At 45.6% G+C, this 22855-nt stretch overlaps 1 protein-coding gene across 4 annotated transcripts in view; it reads left to right on the top strand.

Moving 5' to 3' along the window:
- LOC144142556 (b(0,+)-type amino acid transporter 1-like) overlaps nt 1-22855 on the top strand; it is a 42090-nt gene that overhangs the window by 6334 nt on the left and 12901 nt on the right. For 2 of the 4 annotated variants that reach the window (XM_077674144.1, XM_077674145.1), the window contains exons 2-5: nt 13222-13374; nt 14967-15149; nt 18285-18386; nt 21540-21800. In XM_077674144.1, the coding sequence (XP_077530270.1) occupies nt 13356-13374; nt 14967-15149; nt 18285-18386; nt 21540-21800 (565 nt within the window). In that variant the 5' untranslated portion in view covers nt 13222-13355. Of the gene's footprint in view, nt 1-13221; nt 13375-14966; nt 15150-18284; nt 18387-21539; nt 21801-22855 lie in introns of those variants that run through there. The other 2 variants (XM_077674146.1, XM_077674147.1) reach the window with 2 other exon arrangements.

Genomic DNA, 22855 nt, shown 5'->3' with positions numbered 1-22855 from the left:
TCATCCGTCACCGAATGGTTCATGGCATAATTCTTCTGTAGAGTTAATGGCAATGAGGTGCTGAGCATCGTCTATTTTTGTGAGCTATGGTTTGTCGCATCACGCATTGTTGTTTATGATTTCAGATAATGTCTAAGCAAAAATGCCTTGTGCCTTGTGCGAAACCCAAAATTTGGAATTAAAAGCGGCAGCTGCCTAAACTGCGCGTCACTTGCGCAACCCTAAATGTTAGTTTTTTTGCAAAGTACGCATGATAGAGGAAAGGGAAGTTCCCCTTTGAGCTATTACCTGGCTTGAGCAGAGCTCCTCAAAACAGGGGACAAATGCGCATGCGTATGCGTGTTCGATCTCTCGTGAAATCAGCCACTGCATGTAGCCACTCATAGCGGTGCTGCTTTACCTCCTTGTAAAAACCCAATTATGCACACACGACGGCTTTGAGGGATGTGACAAGCGAACGGTGATTGGGCAAAATGAGTGTTCTAGATGCGTAGGCTGCGGCACGAACGTACAATCTGCTGAAAACCAGCCTCCGTCGCACTCACTGTTTGTCTGCTGGGCCGTGCATTCGCGGTGGTTCAAGCTAGGTAGGCAACCACTGTCATGACAGCAATAGTCCGTATGCATGCTGACTGCTTTATCAAACTCAGTGATGCCATTGCGCAACGGCCTTCAGAGGTCGCTTTGGCAGATGCTACAGATGTGTTGATGTAGCGTCTGCCGGTGAGTGTTTCATCCGGACACTGTAAACATTCGGCGTACTAGCACTCCCACACATGTGCATGTCTACCATCCTTCATGTGCTAATCCTTGCCTGAGCAGTTTTAATTCTGATTGTTTAAAACCGAAAGCTTTGAACTGGTCGTTGAGCGAAAAAAAGGCGTCGTCACCTTCACCGGCGGCGATGTCCGGACTAGGAATCGTTTTCTAAGCCACCATTGGCTGCGAGGTGTTCAATAGCAAGTGATTTGTGATTGTGGCAGCCAATGGGCGCGGTTGCTCTGTGCAACAACGACGACGTACGAGGTGGCCAACTACCCCTCGGGCACCGAACGCGCATAATCAAGAGGACATCATGCGGGAGACACTGGTGGAACGACATGTCGATTGGGACTGTGGCGCGGAATAGTCTTCTAGCTGTGACTCTGTTGCACGGACGCTAAGAAACCCACTTCCTCAGGCAGCTAGGGCTCCGACCTGGTAGCCTTGGTCCGCTGTATGAACCGCGTAACCACATTTGGGGCCCAACATGGGGCCGACCATCGGTTGCTTGGATACACATCGTGGCCTTCTTCCTCTTTCTGCTCCAGAGTGGACGCTGTTTCGCTTCGCTGAAATCATGGGTGATTCGAGGCAATTTTTTGGAAATTTTCCTGTCGCATTTCCTGTGGACAGTGGGATTTTCCTTGACTGTGATAACGCAGCTTTGGTAATCACTGCATCGGTTTTCCCCCGCTTTGTCGCACGCGGGACCCCGTTAGAGCTCAGGCCTCGCCGCGGTGCAGCCGTGTATCATGCCAGACGGAGCCTCTCGGCCGGTCCTCACAATTGCGCCACCCGATCGGATGCTTCGGGGTCGTCGCTACTTGAGCCCGATCGCAGACCTCTTGGAAAATCGTGTGAAATGCCACCGGTCAGCGAACAATGAAAATGATGAAGCGGACATGATGCGGGCGACACAAGCCGAACGTGACGGTGACTTGAACAGCAGCACGGGACAGTCAGTCTGCAAGCTGGGACTGTAGTGCACGGACATTATTAGATGCGACGCTGAGAGCATCTCTTGTCGGCGGCCCTGTCCTTCCTGCGTGCGTCCGTCGTCGTCGTCAGCGTCCGCACTCTCCTCCGCTCAACCCCTCTCCTCTCCGATAGCGAACACTCTCTCGCGAGGGGCATTGGATTGGATTAGATTGGATTGGATTGGATTGTATTGGCTTGGCTTGGCTTGAATTTGGATTGGCTTGGCTTGGCTTGGCTTGAATTTGGATTTGGATTGGATTTGGATTTGGATTGGATTGGATTAAAGTGGATTGTGTTAGATTGTGTTGCGTCATAGCCGTGGCAGACGCACTGGCGCCGGCGCGTGCTCAGGTGAGATCGAACACTCTCAACATCTGCGGGTGTGCGGCCCAGCGCGCTCTCACTCCGCCGGTGGGTGGCGCTGCGTGCGGTGCTGCGCATGTGCAGTACTCTCTGTCTTCGCGGTCTCCTCTCCTTCGGGTGCGCTGCGCATATAAGCGGTGTGCCGCTCTCCGGCGGCCTTTCGGTCGACAGTTGCTCTCCGCTTGCGCTTGAACACCCCTCAGCGTCGAATCACACCAGGGTTCCCGCGTGGGGAAGTGGGCGTAATTTTTTTAAATTTCATTCCTGAGGCGCTGGGGCTCCAACCTGGTAGCCACGGTTGGCTGGAAGGACCATGTAACCACAACCACACTATATTGAAGCAGAAACAAAGGCAACTTATCATTGTTTAGCCACGCCCGGGCATGAACACAGAGGCTACGGTGGTGGCCAGGGTTCAAAGTCCGGTGGGCGCGACAGGCGGAAGCTTGTTTCCTTGGCCGTCCTCTCCAGTAAGCCGCATACAAAGTGCGCAGACGTAAGGGCGCACGGAATAGACGAGAAGAAAACGCAGTAAAAGAAGGGAACAATATTTGTAACAGAAAACCTCAAGGTGCACACGATGCCATTCCGTGTTTCTTTAATTTTTTTGCATAGGGAACTTGGCAGGAGTGATTACGCGTGCTGAAATATTTAAATATAGCAATATCGAGCAGTAAGCGGAACTTCCTCCTTGGATGATCTATTTCATTAGGGTTTATTCACTCCGACTCTTATCTGATAGGGTAGTTTACATATATAGGAGTAAGGCTCGTTCACTGAAAAACGAATGCTTGTTCTTCAACCGTAAAAAGAAACAGATCACACTACGCGGAACCCTAAAGTTTCCAATATGAACAATAAATAATCAGCTCTTCTTGTGACCATAACAGTCGAATGTTATTGAGGAAATTGATACAGTAAGTTGACCCAGGGCACTGATATCCACTATGGTTAGCGCACCTGACTCAAATTTGACAGAAAAAGCCCTCCAGTTTCAGTCCTCGACGTGCTCGTCACGTAGGTTTTTCCCATCTCCGCCGGCGGGCCGTGCTCGATGAATCACGCAGAGACAGTGCATCCAACTCTTGCCGTCTGCTCATGCTATCTGCGCGAATGCCGTTCTGTGATGACAGCGGACGCTGTGACTTGGCAGCACGGGGTGAAACTCCCTCTATGATTTACATATGTCACATACACTCACGCGCAGGCTGAAACACGCTCTGCTGACTGAGACATGCATTTAAAAAAGAACGGTTTCGTGCGGTTGCTTATGAAGAACCACGCGGGAACATCGACCACGCGTACGTAAGAAATTCTGGACATTTTATAGACAAGTTTCTTTCTTGAACTACCTAAACCAGAAAATATTGGCATGCCTGCCAATAGATTTGTCTCTCTCTCTAGAATCAGCCATTCGGCCAAAATTTAAAGAAATTCTCAAACTAAGTTTATTTAGGCTAAACCTCACAAAACCCTGAACGGGGTACGATACTTCTTACCTGTTAACAATGCTGAAAAGAAATAAATTATTAGTCATACTCCAGGCAAACCATCCATGCATAACTGCTAATAGGCAATGTTGGGGCAATTGCAAATTTATTGGAGCGCCATATTTGCGATAGCAAGTAAAAATGAGGGTGGAAAAAAATGTCTTGACCGAAAAACAGAAAAAAGACTCGCGCCCGAGCCTACACCTTGTGGCGAAATTTCAAATCCAAGAGTAACTACAAGTTCTAAGAGATGGTGTGCGAGCCGTACTACGCGGGAAAATTGAATTAACATGAGCAAACCTCCACCGTCTTTATTAAGGGTGGGGTGAGGCGGGGGGTTAGGAACGTGAGAGGAAAGCGGGAGAGAAGAGAGGCATTTAAGTGCAGGGGGTGTAGGCAGAAGAGTTGCCTTTCGACGGCACTTGCGGCGAAGTAAGCGGATACGCTGCCGATGTTTTTATGGGGTGTTCATTTCAAAAATATCCGCTGTATTGCCCTCCGAAACACGGGTAAGCTTCATATAGTGAAATAGACTCATATGCCGTACGTGGCATCGCCACAGAGGAGGACTTGACGTGAAGCAACGAAACCGTGAGCATATACTTTGTCTCCTTGAACGTATGCAGACTCCCCACTTGAACGAAGAGCGCGTTATGTGCACAGAACTCTCACATTTGTTTACGTAACTACCTTTGTTATTGCTCTTTTGTTTATGCCCCGAAATTTACTTTTACAATTGTCTACCTGCCCTATTCTTTGGAGTGGTCTACATTTTATATTTACTTAGGGCATCCCCTGGTAGGTTCCTGTTGGGTTGTTGGGAACTTCAGAATAAGCGAATAAATACGGGTCCGTTCCACTGAGTCATTAGTCACTTAGGCTTGTGTGTTTTCTGGAACAGAACCTTCCTCAAAGTCATCCCAGTAAAGCGACGGTAAAGATTTACGCCGGAAAATTCGCCTGGGCTCGCAAGATATCATGCGCGTGTGAGGGTACAAAGGATGTCAGTAGATTTTCACCCCCAATGTAAGCATGGCGACAACAGTGGCGCATTTGATCCTCCCCCGCGATGACCTAGAACGCCTTAATTATGTCCTCTGTGTGCATCGAACCTTGCTCACTGAAGCAAGAAAATGCCACTGCGTTTTCAGAATGACTTACAAAAGGCAGAAACTCACGAGTTTTCTACGGTAAAAACTATTTAAAAAGGGTAGGTTTAAATAACTCTTTCGAGATTGCACAGACGCACGGAGGGGCCTGTGACGCGCACCGTCATCTGGGCATTTAGGGTCTCTACCGTGATCGTTGCTAAGTGGCTGCCTTTCTCAAATTGCGGGGTACCATATGCTTCACGCTACTGCCGAAAATAAGTGCCGCGTATCGAAGAGGGCGCCAATCCATTCGGGGCCAGTACACGGGATTGTCCGGGGTGCGATCGCGGTAATGGAAGCCAGAGCAAATAAACGCGAAACGCCCGGCGTTTTCTGAGGCTTCAAAAGACAATGTTTATGGACAACATTATATTCTAATAAAACGTGCTCTGTGAATAGTTTTTCTTCCTGCAGGCTGCACGCATGGGTCTAGCAATTGTTGAACTTGGTTCGAAACAGCTTAGGTATCAAGAGATTTATTGAAATGAAAATAAAAAGGACGCTATCTTTCACTTCAAACAGCGAGAGCCCAACTCCCCGGAGGCACGGGCCTCCGTCCTGGAAGGGCTCCAACCTCCAGCGGTGACTCCGGCCCCCCACTTCTCTCCCCTCCCCCATTTCCTTCGGGATTTCCTCCGCAAAGAGGAACGCAACTTGTATTTGTAAACTACGGAAGCCTATGCCAAAGGTCATATTGTCGCATTAAAAAACGACGCTAAAATTTATGTTTTTGGCATAAAGCAAAAACGCCCGCGTGTCTAGCTTTCGGCCCACAGTAAAGATTCCCAGGTGGTCAAAATTAATCCCGAGCCCTCCGCTACGGCGTGCTTCATTGTCAAAGAACAGTTTTGGCGCGGTAAGCCCCACAAATCAATCATTTTCAGCCCGCCGGCACCACGCGTACCGAATTTACGCATCCCTCCTGACAAGCAGTCGTTTAATATATCACGAGCTTATTGCACCTTGCCATATTCGCTAGTATATCTCGCCTTCGCAGTTGCAAGCGTTTCCTGCACCTGTGCGCCTGCTTCTTGTATTTGGTAAGCCAAGTTCTTCAGCATAACATTCCGCGTAATGCCTTGCGCTGTTCCAATTCATGAAATGGTTTGTAACACATCGGTTATGAGCGCGCTGATGCCTCCAAGCTTACATTATCATGAGATGTCCGACATTTACTAGGAGATAGTACTAACGAGTGAAAAACGTTATTCTTAATCGATGCCTGCCTGTAAGCGAATAAGGCTGAATTGATGTGCAGCCGCTCTCCCCTAAATATAGATGAACGGACTTAATCGTCGTGGAAACAATAAATTGCATTTTGCAATGCGAGATCAGGTGAAGCAAGCGGAGTCTAGCTTTTCACGTGTCTGATATCTTTCCAAAAAATATTTCCGCAGTATGTGCTATAGGCGATTCATTCTTCTTCCTTGAGTCCATAAGGCGCGGTGTCCCTTGGCTCCCCTGGGAGTGGCAGCTTACATTTAGCCCCGTTTGCACTTATATTTTCGTACATGTATTAGAGTCAGTTACAGCTGTGCTACTATTATTTGGCGTGGGCGAACCACTGATTGAATTAACAGCTCGGTCATGTTGGTTGATTCTAACCATCACATCCGGTCCAGCGATGAGAAGCAGAATACGAAAATTAGTTTATTTGGCAAGTGGAGCCTCACCTATGAGCATTTTGGATAGCAGCCTTCTATTTTAAGTGCGCCTACCTGCTTTGCGCGCCCCCAAACGTGAATTGACACGTAGTTTTAATAATTACTGCCCTGCTTCTCCCAGTTTGACTAGCCAGAAGCAACGGCTAAACGCGACTGCACTTGGTTATAGTTGGCATATCCGTGAATATTGTCGGTTTCGTACTACCGTCCGCAAAAATACTGACCAAAAGTGGCTGCTACTTAGCTCAGCTAATTTTGGATATGCAAAGCAAAAGCTTGGCTTAGTCTGTTTGAGTCTCGGTTTCGCTTGGTTAACCTTAGATTTAGATGTATGGCCGGCCAAGTCTCAAATCCGTTCGGTCCCGTGCAACGGTCACGGAAGGAGGCCGGACGAACACGGCGTTCATTACTCTTCGCCGGGAACGAGACGAGTCACGTTGCGCGAGATGACCCAGCGGCGCATGCATGGGAGTCTGCAGGGGTGGTCGGCTGCCTCGGCCGCAGCGGCGGCGGCGACCGCTGCTCTTTCTGCGGAGAAAGACAGAAAACATGGCCTTGTGCGCAGCGCCGACAGCGGGTCCGGCTAGTCACGCGATGCGCTTCGACGGGTGTGTCGCCGGGGGTGCGTCTCCGGTCAAAAGGTCACCTTGATCATCCTCCATGAATTCGATGGACGAAATTAGTAAAGATTTGCTTTAAAATATTAATACGTTATTGTTATTTTAAATGCAGAGCATTTCAGTAACTCACGATGTCACCTGCGTTGGCGTCCGTAGTCCGCGTCCGCATCGCTCTCCCTACACTATATAAAAAAAATAATACTTGCCGGCGCCAGGTTTCGATCCTACGACTCCGCGGGCGGAACGCAAGGTGCACGGTACTCTACCAACTGAGCCACAAAGCCGACACAGAACGGTAGGTTACGAACGTGCCTTATATCCTTGACTCATTCAACCGTCGGCCAGAGGTGCGCCCTCTCCCCCGCGTCCTCCTCGCCTTCTCTCCGCTCGCAACGCCCTCTCTCGCCGCGTTCGGTTCGGGCGCACAACAGGTGGGGACGTGCGCAACACCCTCTCTCGCCGCGTTAGGTTCGCGCGCAAGAACAGGTGGGGCGCTCGCATCGCGCTCTCTCGCCGCGGTCGGTTCGCGCTTAAACCAAATATGTCGTTCGCGCGCGCTGCGGTCGCTAACATCTGTGGCGTGATCGTGACGTCAGCATCACGCGTTCGCGTGGTGGCGATTTCGGCGCTATAACACTCTCTCGCGAGGGGCATTGGATTGGATTCGATTGGATTGGCTTGGATTGGCTTGGATTTGGATTGGATTGGATTAAAGTGGATTGTGTTGGATTGTGTTGCGTCATAGCCGCGCCACGTTGCGTCATAGCCGCTCCACGCTGCGTCATAGCCGCGGCAGGGGGTTCACGGCACGTTTCACCATCGACTTCATCGACAATGTCTACGCTGGAAGACAACAATTACAACAACAACAACCAATACGTAATCCATACGACTTGCAGGCGCGCCCCCCGCAGAAATGCTCTGCATTTGATCGTGCCCCTCGCGAGGGGGATGTTATTTTTTGTGTACCCATTAGGTCCGTCAACTGTACCTTGGCGCCCAAAAAACCGCGACATAATAATGTCATTAACATCACAATAGCCGCCGCGGTGACTCAGTGGCTAAGGCGTTGTGAGGCTCAGCCCAACGACGCAGGTTCGATTTCCGGCAGCTGTTTCAGCCTTTTCCCTGTGTCTCCGAGTTTTCGTTGAGGTTAAAAATCCTCAGTTGGTCAAAATCAATACCACGCGCGCCTCATCGCCTGTGTAGCGTCGGCGCGTTAAAGCTCACAGTCAATCAATCAATCAATCAATCAATCAATCAATCAATCAATCAATCAATCAATCAATCAATCAATCAATCAATCAATCAATCAATCAATCAATCAATCAATCAATCAATCAATCAATCAATCATGTTATCTGCTTTAAAATCCGTTTTGTTATTATCATCACTAAAAACTTCCCACCGCGTCCCCCATCGTCGCGATCACGCACAAATACGCCCCTGGCCAACAGTAGCCACACAAGTAACTGCATAAAAACCAACCGATTTCCCGCTCCAAACGAGTTTCGTTCTAAATGTAAGTTTGTTGAAGCAAGAAGCTGCGGTAAGAAGCAAAATTTTGAAGCTGTAACGTTTTTGTTAACGAAAAAAGCTAGAACATCACATTTGTGAAAACTTGTGCGTAGTACCGTGTTTAAGGGCAGAAAAAGCAACCATGGAGAGACGTGTACGCGCTCACCGGTTGTTTTTCCAGGCGGTTGAGCTGTATTTTACGCTTAGGAATTCGGAATAAATGAACGCAGCTGGAATTGTTTGCGGGAAGTGTGCGGACTCCCGGGATAGGCTTCGTACTGTTTACCACTTCGTGCAGCAGTGCACCTGTGATTCAAAAGCTTTGTGGGCATTGACAATGTAGCCTGTTTCATGGGCGTGCAAAACAAAACAACATAGGGAAAAATGGCGGCGTCGATTTCCCAGCTCATTTTGAAAGAGCCCATTAGGCGTATGGCGTAGTTTTGCTAATCAGTTTTCAAAGGGGTCATGCCGAAAAAATATATGCATGTATCTTGAAAAACTTCAACTCCGCAGAGTGGTTGCGAGCAGAGTGTGTGCGAGAAACAGCACTGATGAAGTTCCTGAAATAAATAAAAAAATCTGTCGAAACAGCGGAGCTGCGAATTGTCTTTCCGAAGATTCTTTTATCTTCAGCTTGTTTCTTCAGTGTAATGTAAGCGTCGTCTTAGCGACGAATTGTCATATAATTGCCTTCCGGATATTCCCGGTTAAACAACAGTTGATTAATTTTTTGTAATTATGCTGCCTCCGTAGATGGCCATGCATCGGCAGCAGACAGTACTTCTGCGTAGGAAAATTTGACATCTACCTGAAATGCACCGGCACAGCTACAAAGGAACGATATACAGCTTACTAGAAATCTTCGCAGTCGAAGAAGCAGTCTTCTTGGACGAGGACGAATTTTTCTTCAACTACGGAGTTTCTGATAAACTTTCACAGCTTTTTTTTTTCCAGCCGCAAGGCTGAATTTCAGGTGGATGTCAAATTTTCCATCCCATAAACTTACTACACTTTGAGTTGTTCCGCTAAAGCTGGTAGATGACCTCGTTCGGCCCTGGTGGTGTCAATTAGCGCCATCTCATAAAGGTTAGTCTAGCGCGTACAGCGAACGAAACGAAAACTGCTAGTTTTTTGGGAGGAATTGTTCTTCAGTGATACCTATTGCGATAGACTTCACTGTTCTTTTATTTTAGAGGAGTTGCACGCTACAAAGAAGAAGCTCCAGTGGAGACCATAATATGACATTGAGGCTAAAAAAAAGGTGGTCCTAGTTTTATTTCCAAGCATGTAAATCTATCAATATGTGCACTCCGGTGATTTTCGGTTGTAGGTTCATCGAATCATAACGTCTAGGAAAATTTGCAAAAGTGATGTCCCTGCTCAATATAAAATTTTGTATTGCCAGATGTCCTAATAGTGGTCTCGATAATAAATATATTATTACGTGCACTTCCGGCTGTATTTTTTGTTTGTGGGATTGTTGTCCCATACATGTAAAAAACACACATAAAAGATTATTTAGCTTGATTTAAGAAAAATAAGGCTACAAGGGTTTTAAATAGAAAGGCAGTAACGTTTAAACTTTGTGTGAAATAACGAATTAGCTCAAGTAAATGAAACTCTACGTAATGGAAGAGTTGTCTTACGGGCTACCTTTCAAATTTCAAATAATTCGTTTTGAGATACTATTGATAACAAAAAGAGAGCGGAGTGGGTCAGAGAACAAACGCGTGCTAAGGACATATTAGCAGAAATTAACTAAGAAGAAGAAATGGACGTGGGCAGGGCACGTAATGCAAAGGCAAGATAACCGTTGGTCATTTAGGGTAACAGAGTGGGTCCCTAGAGAAGGCAAGCGTGTCAGGGGGCGGCAGAATGTAAGATGGGCTGATGAGATCAAGACGTTCGAGGACATAAACTGGTCGCTGTTTGCACAGGACCGAGATAATTGGAAATTAATGGGGGAGGCCTTTGCCCTGCAGAAGGCGTAGATATGATGATGATGAGGATGATAGTTTGGGGCAGCGATGATGATGATGATGATGATGATGAAGACAGAGGCGTTAGAGCCGTTTCCTGTAATCATTATTCCTCCGTAGAGGACCATGCTTCACCCAACACGCAATGGGAAATAGCCAGCTTACGAAGACTAAGCTTACACCGATCTTAAATTCGGCTACATTCCGAAACACAAACGCATTACTAGGAATACCTGTTTAGGTGCAGTATAAGCCACCTTATATAAAAATAGGCAAGTACAAGCGCCTTTATTTTTTTATTTATAAATTTCGCTATACTGGGAAGAGGTTTTCGTGCGCCGGGGAAACCGCTTGAAGCAAAGCGTGACGCGATACCAGCAGAGATCGTCATCAACGCCATACCCAGAGTAGGTTCGAGGTTAAGGTTTTTGCAGACAGGTACTGTTTCCGCTCGATGGGTTACAGAGGAACGTGAAGGAGGTTCAAGTAATCAGATCTGTAGCACGCATTGTAAATTCGTGAAGATAAATTTGGCTTCGTTTCAGACAAGATCCAATTTTTGTTTACCGTGATGTAAACGAACACTGGGCGGTGGCTTTTCTTCAAGTAGTATTGTATACATTCGAGGATGTTCTAGGCATTTAAAATTTGCTGATGGAAGCGCCTTGTACTTAGAGCTGGCCGCACGCCTTGCCCGAGGCTTAGTTACTCTACTCCGCAAGCTCACTGTTCGGGTTAAAGAAAAATTAAAAACATTGAAAATGCTGTTGAAACGACACGCAGATATAATCGTTTTGTCTGATTGTTCAAATCTTAAAGGCGCGGATGAACATAACTAATTTCGACCGGTTGTATATTCTGATTGGAACCACGAGAAAGAAACGATCGTAAAAGTTTTGAGATGTGAGCGTAGGAGCTCTCCGTAAGCACAAGTTCGCCTACGTCACTGAAAAGAACGGCTAACTATCAATGGACACAACAATAACGAAATAAGGGAGGTATTGGGACGTACCGCACACTTTCAGAAAAAAACAGATATGGTTGATGTAACAACGCATGCATAGTACTCGCTACAGATAGGAAATATATATCGCTAATTAGGCGGTGAACTCCTGTGAGCGACGTCCTAATTCATACTAAGAAAAAAATGGCGTTGTCAGGTTGGCCCTGTGCAGGGTACTGAGAAACAGTCAGACCTTTCTACCAACAGAAATGGTGTTAAGAGGAGGAGATACAAATCGGAAAAATAGGCAAGTTCATAGAAGGATAGGAAAGAAAGTACAGAAGAAAATAATCTCAGTAGATGCTGTAGCATGGAAGATGTTCCGAGTCTATGCGAGACAAATGTTGTATGCTGAGAACCTACTTTTTTCAGTTCATTTTTTATTTCATTACATTTATTTACTCTCAGGCCCGTGAGGCATTACAGGGAGAAGGAATACCGAGAAAATATAATAAATCAGAACGAAGTTAAAACAGAACTGTTTGTCTTGGTTTGAAACAAGCAGGCAAGGCAAACAAGTTATGATGGTGTTTCTTTAGACACATAAAACGTCTTTGATACCCAAATAAAAGCCCATTTTTTCTAACAAGAAAGGTGGTTGAAACGCGAAGCTCTCTCTGGGAGAAATTAGGTATGCGGGCGTTTGCCATTGATTTGTTTGAATTCGATTTAATTGGAAGTTGGAGTGGATTTGGGTATGAGCAGATGCTTACACTTTACACGTCAGCTGCTTCGAGTGTGTGTGAATGGCGCAATCGGATACACGTCGGCGTCATAACGCGATGGACCCAGGTTCGATTCCAAACGCGGGAAGCTTTTTAGGGGCGAAGCGCCTTAATGCCGAGCCTTGTCCGCCCGGCATCCGGCGTCCGAGCTCACGGCACAGCACCGTGTAAATCGAAACATCTGTGAACAAAAGGTTCACAGAAGGTTGACAGGAACAAAATAAAAGGTTCACAAAAGGTTAGAAAGAGAGAGAGAGAATGCTCCTGGAGAGCAGTGCTGCGCATGCGCGAGGAGCATTGAATTGGATTTGGATTTGATTGAATTGGATTAAATTAAATTGTAATATATTGGGTTGGAAATCGTTTTAGCAACAGTAAGCATACTCACGGGTGATTTCCAGTAAGAGCGATCCCCAGTCCTTTGCCCACTCGTCATGATTCACTACGTGAAGATACATGAATTTTTTTCTGCTAGTTTCGTCATCACCGTCATCATGCGCCCTTCGTAGACACGCACTGTGTAAACTCTACTTTCCTGCAATGAGTTTATTTGTTACTATCTACAATGCAAGTGCGGCATACAAAATTTCGTTTTAAAAACTGGCGCAGGGATGGTGGGCGCAGTGCTGACTTCTCTTGACGCGAGGCTATGACCGGCCATGTAAACAGGGGAGATAACAAGCTGCCCCGTTATGAATGCTTGCAGTCGTACGCACCTGTACGAAATCTGTAGGTGCAGTGTCATCGGAGCGGCGATGTGCGGAAGGAGACGGGAGGAATGCGGCGAGCATTGTGCGTCATGGAATAAGCTTTCGTTTTGAACAGTAAATTTTTTCCTCGAACGCGCTGTGTTACTCTTTATAGAGCGAACTTGGACGATAAGAAGCAAAGTTTCGTGCCCTGAAAGCCTGTGTAATTTGTTCCGCACGCTGGCATTGCTATAACAAAGGGATTCGCCTATTCAGGATGCGTTAACAGCAGGAAAGACGGAGTCCAGGAAGTTAACGCGGCCTTTCTGACGGTACATTTCCTGCAATAACTGCGGTGCATACGGAAGGTGTGAAGTTTGAATTGCCTCCCACAAGTCCAGACAGGGTCGATGGCTCTTCAAAAAAATGGTAAGGACACACATTTTAGTTTCGGTTGGTGCAGCTAAAGGCCACCTGTTTCTTACGTAAAATACAACACATGTTTGTTGTGGGACCAGGCTAGCAATGGCAGTGAAGAATGTCTTAGGAGATTCGTTAAAATCTTTGTAACTAAAATATGAATGTGCAATAAGCAGAGGAAAGCAGTAACTTGCTTAAAAACAGTTTCAAGCAGAACTTCGGGTCAAGCATTTCAAAAATCACTATAAAAGGTAAATCACATTTCTCAAAAGCTGCAGCTGTCTTCTTTAACAAGTCGTTTTTACAAATCAAGCTACGTAAGATATATAAAACTATTGAAATATTCATATATTCGTCATAAAACTGATAGCGTTTGGTTGAAATGAGGGTTAGGTAGCTATACTGGCACAACATCTAACGGTCCGCTAAAAATGCAGGTAGCCTCCTCAGTCCAGAAGGCCCAGCGCCGCCCCTGTTCGACTGGCTCGCAGGATCAGAGTGCGTGGCTGCTGCATGTTTTAGTTAGTCAACATTCCTTCCCACTGCTTAGGAGTGGAGGAAGGGATAGGAATAGGGTGTTGACGTCATATAAACACGTGGAGCGGGGAGGTGGCAAGGGCATGACAGTGAGAGAAGTGACATGTGAAGCTTGAGTAGGAGGTGCTGGAGAGTGTTGCGAAGTTATAGTATGAGATTGTTTTAGTCGGAGCAAAATTCGGGATTTTTATACAGCGAACGGGTTGGGCTGGGGCTAGAACTACGTTTGACAAGTGTGACTGTGGTGGGATTGGATGTCTGTGAAGTACAGGGCAGACCATGGAGAGTGGCCATCGTAATGGCTGAGTTGCTCGGCCCTGTAGAGAAAGCCCGCGTAGCATCAGCTGCTTTGTTCTCAAAGTGTGAGACTGTCTGGGGGAGGCCCAGGTGATAGTACTTATGGGCGGTCCGGAAATGGCTTAAAGGTCTAGACGGACATTGGGTACTTTCCTTGGAATGGTCGGCAGTCTTGTTTCGAATGGGTTATGTTCAAGAGGTGAGCAGTGTGAGTGTGTGTGTGTGTGAGATGGTGCGTGCGTGCGTGCGGGCCAGTGACGTGCGCGTGCGGGCGTGCGTGCGTGTGTGTGCGCGCGCACGTGTGGGTGTGTGTGTGGGGGGGTGTGGTTGTGTTAGTCTGTGCATGCGTGTGTGTAAGTGCATGTGCGTCTGCGTGTGCGCGTGTGTGTGTGTGTGTGCGTGTGTGTGTGCGCGCGCGTGTGGGGGCGTGTGTGTTGGGGTGTGTGTGTGTGTGGTTGTGTTAGTGTGTGCGTGCGCGTGCGCATGTGCGTGTGTGTGTGTGGGGGGGGGGTGTGTGCGTGTGTGTTTATCGGGGGTAGGAGGCTTGCCATCTATCGTCGTGCGGTTTCTTTGCTGTTTTGCAAGTTTTTTAAACGAACACTGAGCTCTATGCTGTATGCCTCATTAGCCTGACGCATGCGCTCAGCGTCTTACGAGAACTGCTGGGTCCTGCCTTGGTGCTTTGTTTACTACGCGAAATTTTTCGACCAACTAGAGGCTAATGGCTTCGCTGCAAACTTATTGACTGCTTTTCTCCGCTTCCAAAGGTTCTCATTTACAGACGAGAACACCCACGAAGTCGGAAAAGAATAAAAACGCCTCGGAAGAGACATCAGCGAAAGGAAAGCTCCCAAGAACCTCCAGCGAATCCTCAGATGCCCCCAGCGCCGCGCTGAAGCGAGAACTTGGATTGTTCAGCGCCACAGCTGTGGTCATCGGCAGCGTAATTGGTGACTTTAATACTCTTTCCCTTCCGTACAAAAACTGTTAATTTGGTGTTGTAGGTGACGAGTTACACCAACTCCTTCAAATTGTTGCCAGATATTATTTATATATATATGTATACATATATATATATATATATATATATATATATATATATATATATATATATATATATATATATATATATATATATATATATATATATATATATATATATATATATATATATATATATATATATATATATATACATATATATATATATATATATATATATATATATATATATATATATATATATATATATATATATATATATATATATATATATATACACACAAATAAGGGTTGGCAGTTAATGAAAACCTCGGAAAGCAAAGGGGAAGATGTGGTAGGTCATTGAAACAGAAAAAAAATTCGGAAAGAAAGAAAGAAAGTGGAGAAAAAATCCCACCTGGCGGGCATTTTTTCTCCACTTTCGTTCTTTCCCAATTCTTTATCTGTTTCAATGACCTACCACATCTTCCCCTTTGCTTTCCGAGAATTTCTTGACTGCCAACCCTTATTCGTGTGTTATTTTCAACGAGCCCCTCATTTCCTATTCTGATTCTATATATATATATATATATATATATATATATATATATATATATATATATATATATATATATATATATATATATATATATCTATCTATCTATCTATATATATATATATATATATATACAAGAGAAGAAAAACTTCGAACTAGGTAAAAGCACGATTGTGGCCTACGTTTCAGCAAACAGAACTTGCTTTCCTCAGGGCAAGTTCTCTTTGCTGAAACGTAGGCCACAATCGTGCTTTTACCTTGTTCGAAGTTTTTCTTCTCTTGTGTTCTCTACCATCTTCAAAGTTCTACTACTCCCTATATATATATATAAATATATGACACACGGTTATAGTAGCCATCATGCACTAAAATGTGTTATGAGAGCACGAGACTGATGCAACTTGGTACAAAAACGGTGAACGTCAGTCGAAACAGTCAGAGGATTCCCGCGCATAAATAATATTCTTGGTCTCAACTTTCTTCCCCCAAGACAAACCTACCTTTTTGCAATCAAATGTTTTTTTTTATTTTTAGGCAAATAAAAAGGGTGGATTGCGGTATTAAGCTGCGAACCTGCAGACAACGCCCGAGACAACCCACACAGTTGTGTTCAGCAGAGGTGCAATGACGTAGCCCAGATTTCAGGCCACAGAAAAAAATAATCAATACATGACACAACAAGCCAGATCCTCTGGAGCAGGGCAAACAAAAAGTGCCCTTAACAGAAACAGCAAACAAGTTACAGTGAACAAAAACATGGCTGCTGTAAAGCCGGGCCCATGCACGCTGCAATAACAGGTCGTATCAGTGAAATATGAGATAATGTAAACTCAATGTTCCAAAAAAATACTGCACAGGAGAAAAAAAATCAGGCATGCTTGCACTCACGCGCAACACTTGAGTGGGAAAGCCATTGTAGGTGAGCATTTCGGGACACATAGTTAAGTTTCAGTATCATTGTTTATTTGAACATCTGGTGTTCTAGTAATCTTCGCCATATGCATTGAAGAGGTCGTCGTCTTCTTCGCCGCGATTGGTGGACGCAAAGTCATTTTAAGCATTGTGGACTTCCACCAGCTCTTCGTCATGGACTCGAGAGAGCGGGGGCCGGGTCTGCAAGTCGTCGCGGGAAGGAGTGACACACTGGTAGCCATGTCCACAATTAGTTGGATCTATAGAATGCGGCGGCCGCAATGACCTCTCCCAATCAGGGGTGTCGTTTCATCTTCATCATTAGCGCCGGAGATTTTTTTTTACGTGCGCCGTAGCGGTTGACGACAGCGCTGGAATTTTTTTTTTGCTAGAGCCGCTGGCGGTCGGTGGTTGCCACGCACATGGGGGTTACCGCGAGGCACGCGCTCACAGTTTTTTTTCTAAAATGACAGCGCGTTCCGAGGACTCTTGGCGGTCGCTTCGAGGGAAGCGCTCAAGATTGTTCGACATGTTCGTTGTATTTTGTTCTGCAACGGCGAACTTACGGCTTGTACAACATCTCCGCCGTTAAAACATTAACAGGCAATGTAACATATCGGCATCAGTTCGGGATGGGAAAATAAGATGAAGATACAGCAGTTGGTTTGGAATTGTAATATTCGGCCATGTAGGCATGCTACTACTACTCAGTACAACGATGATGTAATCCCGCTGAAATCATTGTGCTGTTCGGTCACCATACTCGTTATTGAGATGGGATGGTCATAAGTGTACTTATTTTATATTTCATTCTGCTGGGGGGATTTTTCAGTTAAACATGCATTCCCAGCACAATCAACACAAACAAAAATGTATCGCACGCCAGCCGAAGAACCATATTCTCTTAACAATGTCAATTTTCTTGTGACTTCAAGGTCAACCTACTTACCAATATCATAATATGCCTTTCAGACATTTGTACTAATCTATGTTATTAGTGGTTGGATTGGTGGGAACTGTATTATTTTACTGTTCCCAAGAAATGTAGCGAAAAGTTGCATGGTCTGTTTTAGCACCAGGGAGAACGTATTGCTGCTCAGGATTTTGAACACTGTCCCGCTTTTAAAGAGAAGGATATAAACTATTACAGTGCGGTTTGCTGTGTTTTAAATGCTTTCCCGATAGGCACATTGCTGTTGTCAATTGACTGTTTGATTATTGGGTTTAGCGCGCCGATGCAACGCAGGCGATGAGGCGTGCAGTAGTGGAGGGCTCCGGATTAATTTTGACCACCTGGGGGTCTCTAACATGCGCCAAAATCTCGTACACACGGGAGTTTTTGCTTTTCCCCTCCATCAGAAAAGCGGCCGCCGCGGCCGGGAATCGCACTTGCGACCTCCTGCTCAGCAGCGCAACACCTTAATCACTGAGCCACCTCGGCGGGTCACATTGCTGTTGTCGCCTTATTGAAACAAATTAACCCTCATAAGATGAGCGGTTTATGGGTTAGTTTGGCTTCGATTCTGTCAAATGTTGCCGGGGAGTGTTGGCACTGCGGGCGGTAAATACACGAGAAAAGATTTTAACGATAACTGCACAAAATATTTATTACTTTGCGATTTGTTGTGTTTTGTAGGTACTGGAATATTTGTGTCCCCAAATCTGGTGCTGGCATATTCTGGGTCTATTGGAGCTGATCTTCTCATCTGGGTTGGCGCAGGAGCCATGGCCATCATTCGTCAGTACACATACACTCTTTATTAATTTGTTACTTGTATACCTCTTTTTTTTTACTGTTCACTGCAAAAACACGTGTGACGTTTAAGTCCACACAAGTAATTCCAAACGTTGACAACGAATACTAGTTTAAAAAGGTGCGAAAGCATCTGGGCTTCATCTTCAGACATCGGTATGCGCGAGCAGCACATCTTGGAGAGTTGTATAAAAGAAAATTACACCATCTTTCCGTGGGGAACCCTGAGTAATATGCGAAGCAGCCATGGGGTGGACTGAAGTTCCCATTAGTTTTCAGTTCGTCATTTCCGTTGACGTTCAGCTTCGCGTGCCTTCGTTGTATCAGTAGCTTCTTGACGTAGTTTGAATGAGGGAAGTACATAAGGCGCGTTCGTAGCACGTGCTCCTGTCGCGGTTTGTAGCGCAGTGAGAAGAGCGCCACGTACCTCCTGTTGCATCCAGAGAGTCATGGGATCGAAACCGGGCGCCGCCCAACAATTCCTTTTTATAGTGGACTGCGCTGACGTCAGCCCAAACGCTGACGGGGCTGAAGAGGCGCGCAAGCGCAGTAAATTGCGGACGGCGGACAACGACAAGGACAACGAGGATGGGAGGGACATGGCCCCGAGCATGATATGCTTCGCATCTAATATTTGTGGGTGGGTATCTTGACGCCACTGCCGATGGGAACACGTGACTTGGCCATAATGCTTTGAATACTGCTGCCGTTTGACGATCCCCCATAGTGCGCATGTGCAAGCTGCATGCTGCTATCTTTTCGTCTGGACCAAAGAACAGAATTTCAAATGCTTATAAACTACACACGTCCTCAGTCATTATCCCTAAGCAACGCCTTTTAGGGCGTAATATGTGTATTGTGGGTGGGTATGGTGACGGTGCAGCCAAATTGAAATCATTGAGTAGATGTAGCAGTAGGAAACTTTATTGAGCCGTGAAGCAGGAAAGCTTCTTTAGTTTTGGAATTGAAGGGATGGCCGGGCGAGCGATATCCGGAATCAGAAACTGAAGTTCTCACGGCTGCTGAAATTGGGACTGGCCAATCCACCTAGTTAAGAAAAAAATTCAGCCTCAACTTTTGTTGAGCATAACGTTGAGCCCAACCACTCGCGAGGCCAGGTCAAAGTCATTTACGTCATCCTACAGATTCGGGTTCATGAGTTTTTTAAACCTTCACGTTTGGGCTAGCGTTGTTAAATCGGCACTGAGTTATGATTGCTATTGTCAGCGCTACTGGCGATATCCCCTGGTTCGGTATGTTTTAGACCGTCGCAGCCACTGGTACCATTGATGAAACGCTCCAGCAACACTCTCTGGCGACGCTGTTATTTGTGACACCGATGTATCCGCACATGAGACGTGTATTGCGTGAAGGATGCTCAGGTACAAAAAGGGAAGAACATACACTACAGTGTTTGGTTGCTTTTTATTTTTACTAATAAGAAAACTTAATGGCGCAGTGCGTCCTCTTAAAGGAAAGGGGATATGTGTAAAGTATAAGCCTGTTGAAGATATCTTACTGTTAGGTCGACCCCAGAAATCTTAAATTTGGATATTGTGCGCGAAATCAATATCTAGGCCATGGAACGCGTCTCGGTGGTTTCTGATGGTTTTATTTAGGTCACCTGAAAATCTCGGATTTGTGAGCGAATATTCACCCACAGGTGTTTAGTTTGTAGTCGTTTTAATGTGAAAACTGGCCTCTGCCCATACTCCATCCGGCAACCTTGTCGAATCCTGCAACGCAGGAAATAATACATTGGGGAGGTCTCTACATGTGCTTGAGGAAGGCAAGTAAGGGGGGTGTAAATTAAAAGCAACAATACAACACTTTTTTCCTCACGGGAAAAGTGTCACCGTATGGAGACATTGTAACTTGATTAGGTCCACCCCAGTATCACCTAGAGGCCACCCGCGATGAAGGCGGCCTATGGATTCAGTTCAAAATGATCTTCTGATCGCTACTCCTAATAAAGTCGCTTTCTCTCTGAATTTCTGTGTTACCCTGACGTGTCTTCATCGTAGTCAACAGTTTGTTGGCGTGAAATGCTTCGTAGTGCCGTGAAATGTCGCGAAATACTCCCCGTCGTAAGGCTGACAACCCTTACGGCGGGGAGTATAGTAACTGTGGGGTGCATGTGTTTTTCTTTGACGACGAGGTGCTCCAAAAGACATAAGACGCTCGGTATAGCTTACTTGCAATCGTCACCACGCTGCACACAACAAAAAAAACCTGAACGTTATGGTTCATTAATAATAACTGTTTTTTACATGAAATTATGGCGGCGGAAAACAGCAGGATTTGTGCACAGGCTTGCTTTGTATTCCTCTCGTTTATGCGTGCTGTCCGGCCTGCTTTAGGCTGGTCTTGATGATTTTATCATGCAAGCCAATGCAAAGAGTATTAGGAACTAGAGTATCATTTCCCACAACCCTACCAAAACGGTATTCTCACCGGAAAGTTCAAATACCTAAAACGGGAAACACTGTACAAGCACAAATATTCAACGTAGCACAATTGCAAGAGTGTGAGTACATCCAATAAATCTCGTCCATTTTTAAACGATGAGCCAAACCTGGCAGTAATATTTTTGCGACTGTTGTGTGCTTTGCCATGAGTGCTCTACTATTCCTTTGTTTTTTTCGTCTCATGGAGCAATTGCACCTGCACCTCACCACATTATTTCAAAAGTTGTCATCCTAACGCCACACAGAACTTATCTTTAACTGTTACTACGTGCCTCAGTTCGTGCTCGATACAAAGCAGCCAGAGCTCGTTATTTCGAGATCGGATCGTGGCAGATTAAGGAATGATTCCTAACTCGACCGACTTAAGCGTGTACCTAATTATCACAGCATTATCACAGCATCATAATCATTTCTTCATATTGTTCTTGCTAACTTCGTGTTTTTTTGCAAGAAATATGCCGTTTTCAAACGGTTTTGATCAGGGTTTTAAGCGCAGCAAATAATTTCATACAATATGTCTTTCTTCAGGTATATGGGAGTATTCATTTCACATCTAGAATAGTGACAAACAGCTGGAAATCTGGCAATATTTTGTTCTATCTGTATAGGAATAGCTATGCAAGCCGTTGCATGGTATTGCGTCGTGCGATCGCTTTGAGCATTCTTTCAGAGGCAATGTGCATGGCGGAACTGGGCGCATTGATCCCGGCCTCTGGTGGTGACTACGCATTCCTGTGCGCGGCGGGAGACACCCTAGGCCGGCCAGGGGACTTTGTGTCCTTTCTGTACGCCTGGTGTCGAATCCTGGTGGCTGACCCGTTGGGCGGGACTTTGCAAGGCCTGGCGTTTGCGACATACGCTCTGCGATTGGTCTATCCATCCTGCGAACCACCGTACTCAGTGACAGCACTTGTCGCGTTTGCTTTTTGTGGTGAGTAGTAGCTTTGACGGCCGCCCTCTCATGCGAAAAGGAAAGGAAAAGGGACAAAGTGATTTGCAGTCGGTACACTCAGCTTGTCCCTTGAATTGTTTACAAGGCACTGCTGATAACCAATAATAACTTATTGGTGAAAGCTTGAAAAGGAAGTTATTAGGCAAGCAGTGACCTTTGCTATAACTTTACATAGCTCTATGCTCTAGACAAAAGTTGCTAACTGCACGAGAGCGAGCAAGAAGAAAGTGTAAGCAGTCAGCTACAATACACCAAACTTGGCCCTTAGTGTGTACGAGCTGCACTCTATTTTGTTGCTTGACATAAAACATTTTGCCAACCTTAATAATTATAATTGTGGCAACTAAAATGCTCTCTGCAAAATACCTTGCGCATAATTTATATTTACCAGTTAATATTAACCAGAGTACCATGGAAAAATGTTTTAGCGCTGCTGCTACGAAAAAGTTTTTCGAAGCACGTCAACACTTGCGTGTTAACGGAAAATACCACTGATATTTTGACGCATCGATATTAAACCGAAGTAATAACAGCCCGCTCATGTGCATTTTTTGAAATACCGGTAAAGCAACTGCGGAATATGATACCCGCGACGACATCATTCCACTCACAAATCTTGCCAGATAAATTTGAGATTGTGGTTGTTGTGTTGTTTTTGCTAAATAAAAAGAAAGATTGGGCTCACAAATACGAATATATAATCAATAATAAATAATACTGCGCATTTCGAAGAGACTGCGCCTGTAGAAAAATGTAACAGGCCAATAATAAGTAACATTTTTGAAAACGTGCGCACGTTTCACCTTGCATCTTGTGACGAAGCGTGCTGTTAACGACCACCGATTATCCCCTTGAAAAAAAAATCATACATCGCTGGGCGCTGTACCAGTCAGGTCGTTATTTGGGGATTTCGGTTAACCTCCTCGTTAATTCTTTCATGCAGAGAGCCTAATTTTGGGAGGGAACCAGTTTTTATACAAAAGGTAGAGAACTTTTCGCCAAAAAATATTTTCTTTATAACACACAAAAATGCC

This window comes from Haemaphysalis longicornis, unplaced genomic scaffold (genome assembly GCF_048455015.1).
Source record: "Haemaphysalis longicornis isolate Haplotype H1 unplaced genomic scaffold, Haemaphysalis longicornis Haplotype H1 scaffold_6, whole genome shotgun sequence".
In the NCBI taxonomy this organism is placed as follows: Eukaryota; Metazoa; Arthropoda; class Arachnida; order Ixodida; family Ixodidae; genus Haemaphysalis; species Haemaphysalis longicornis.
The sequence above is the reverse complement of the archived record's forward strand: the minus strand, read 5'-3'. Positions and strand labels throughout refer to the sequence as shown.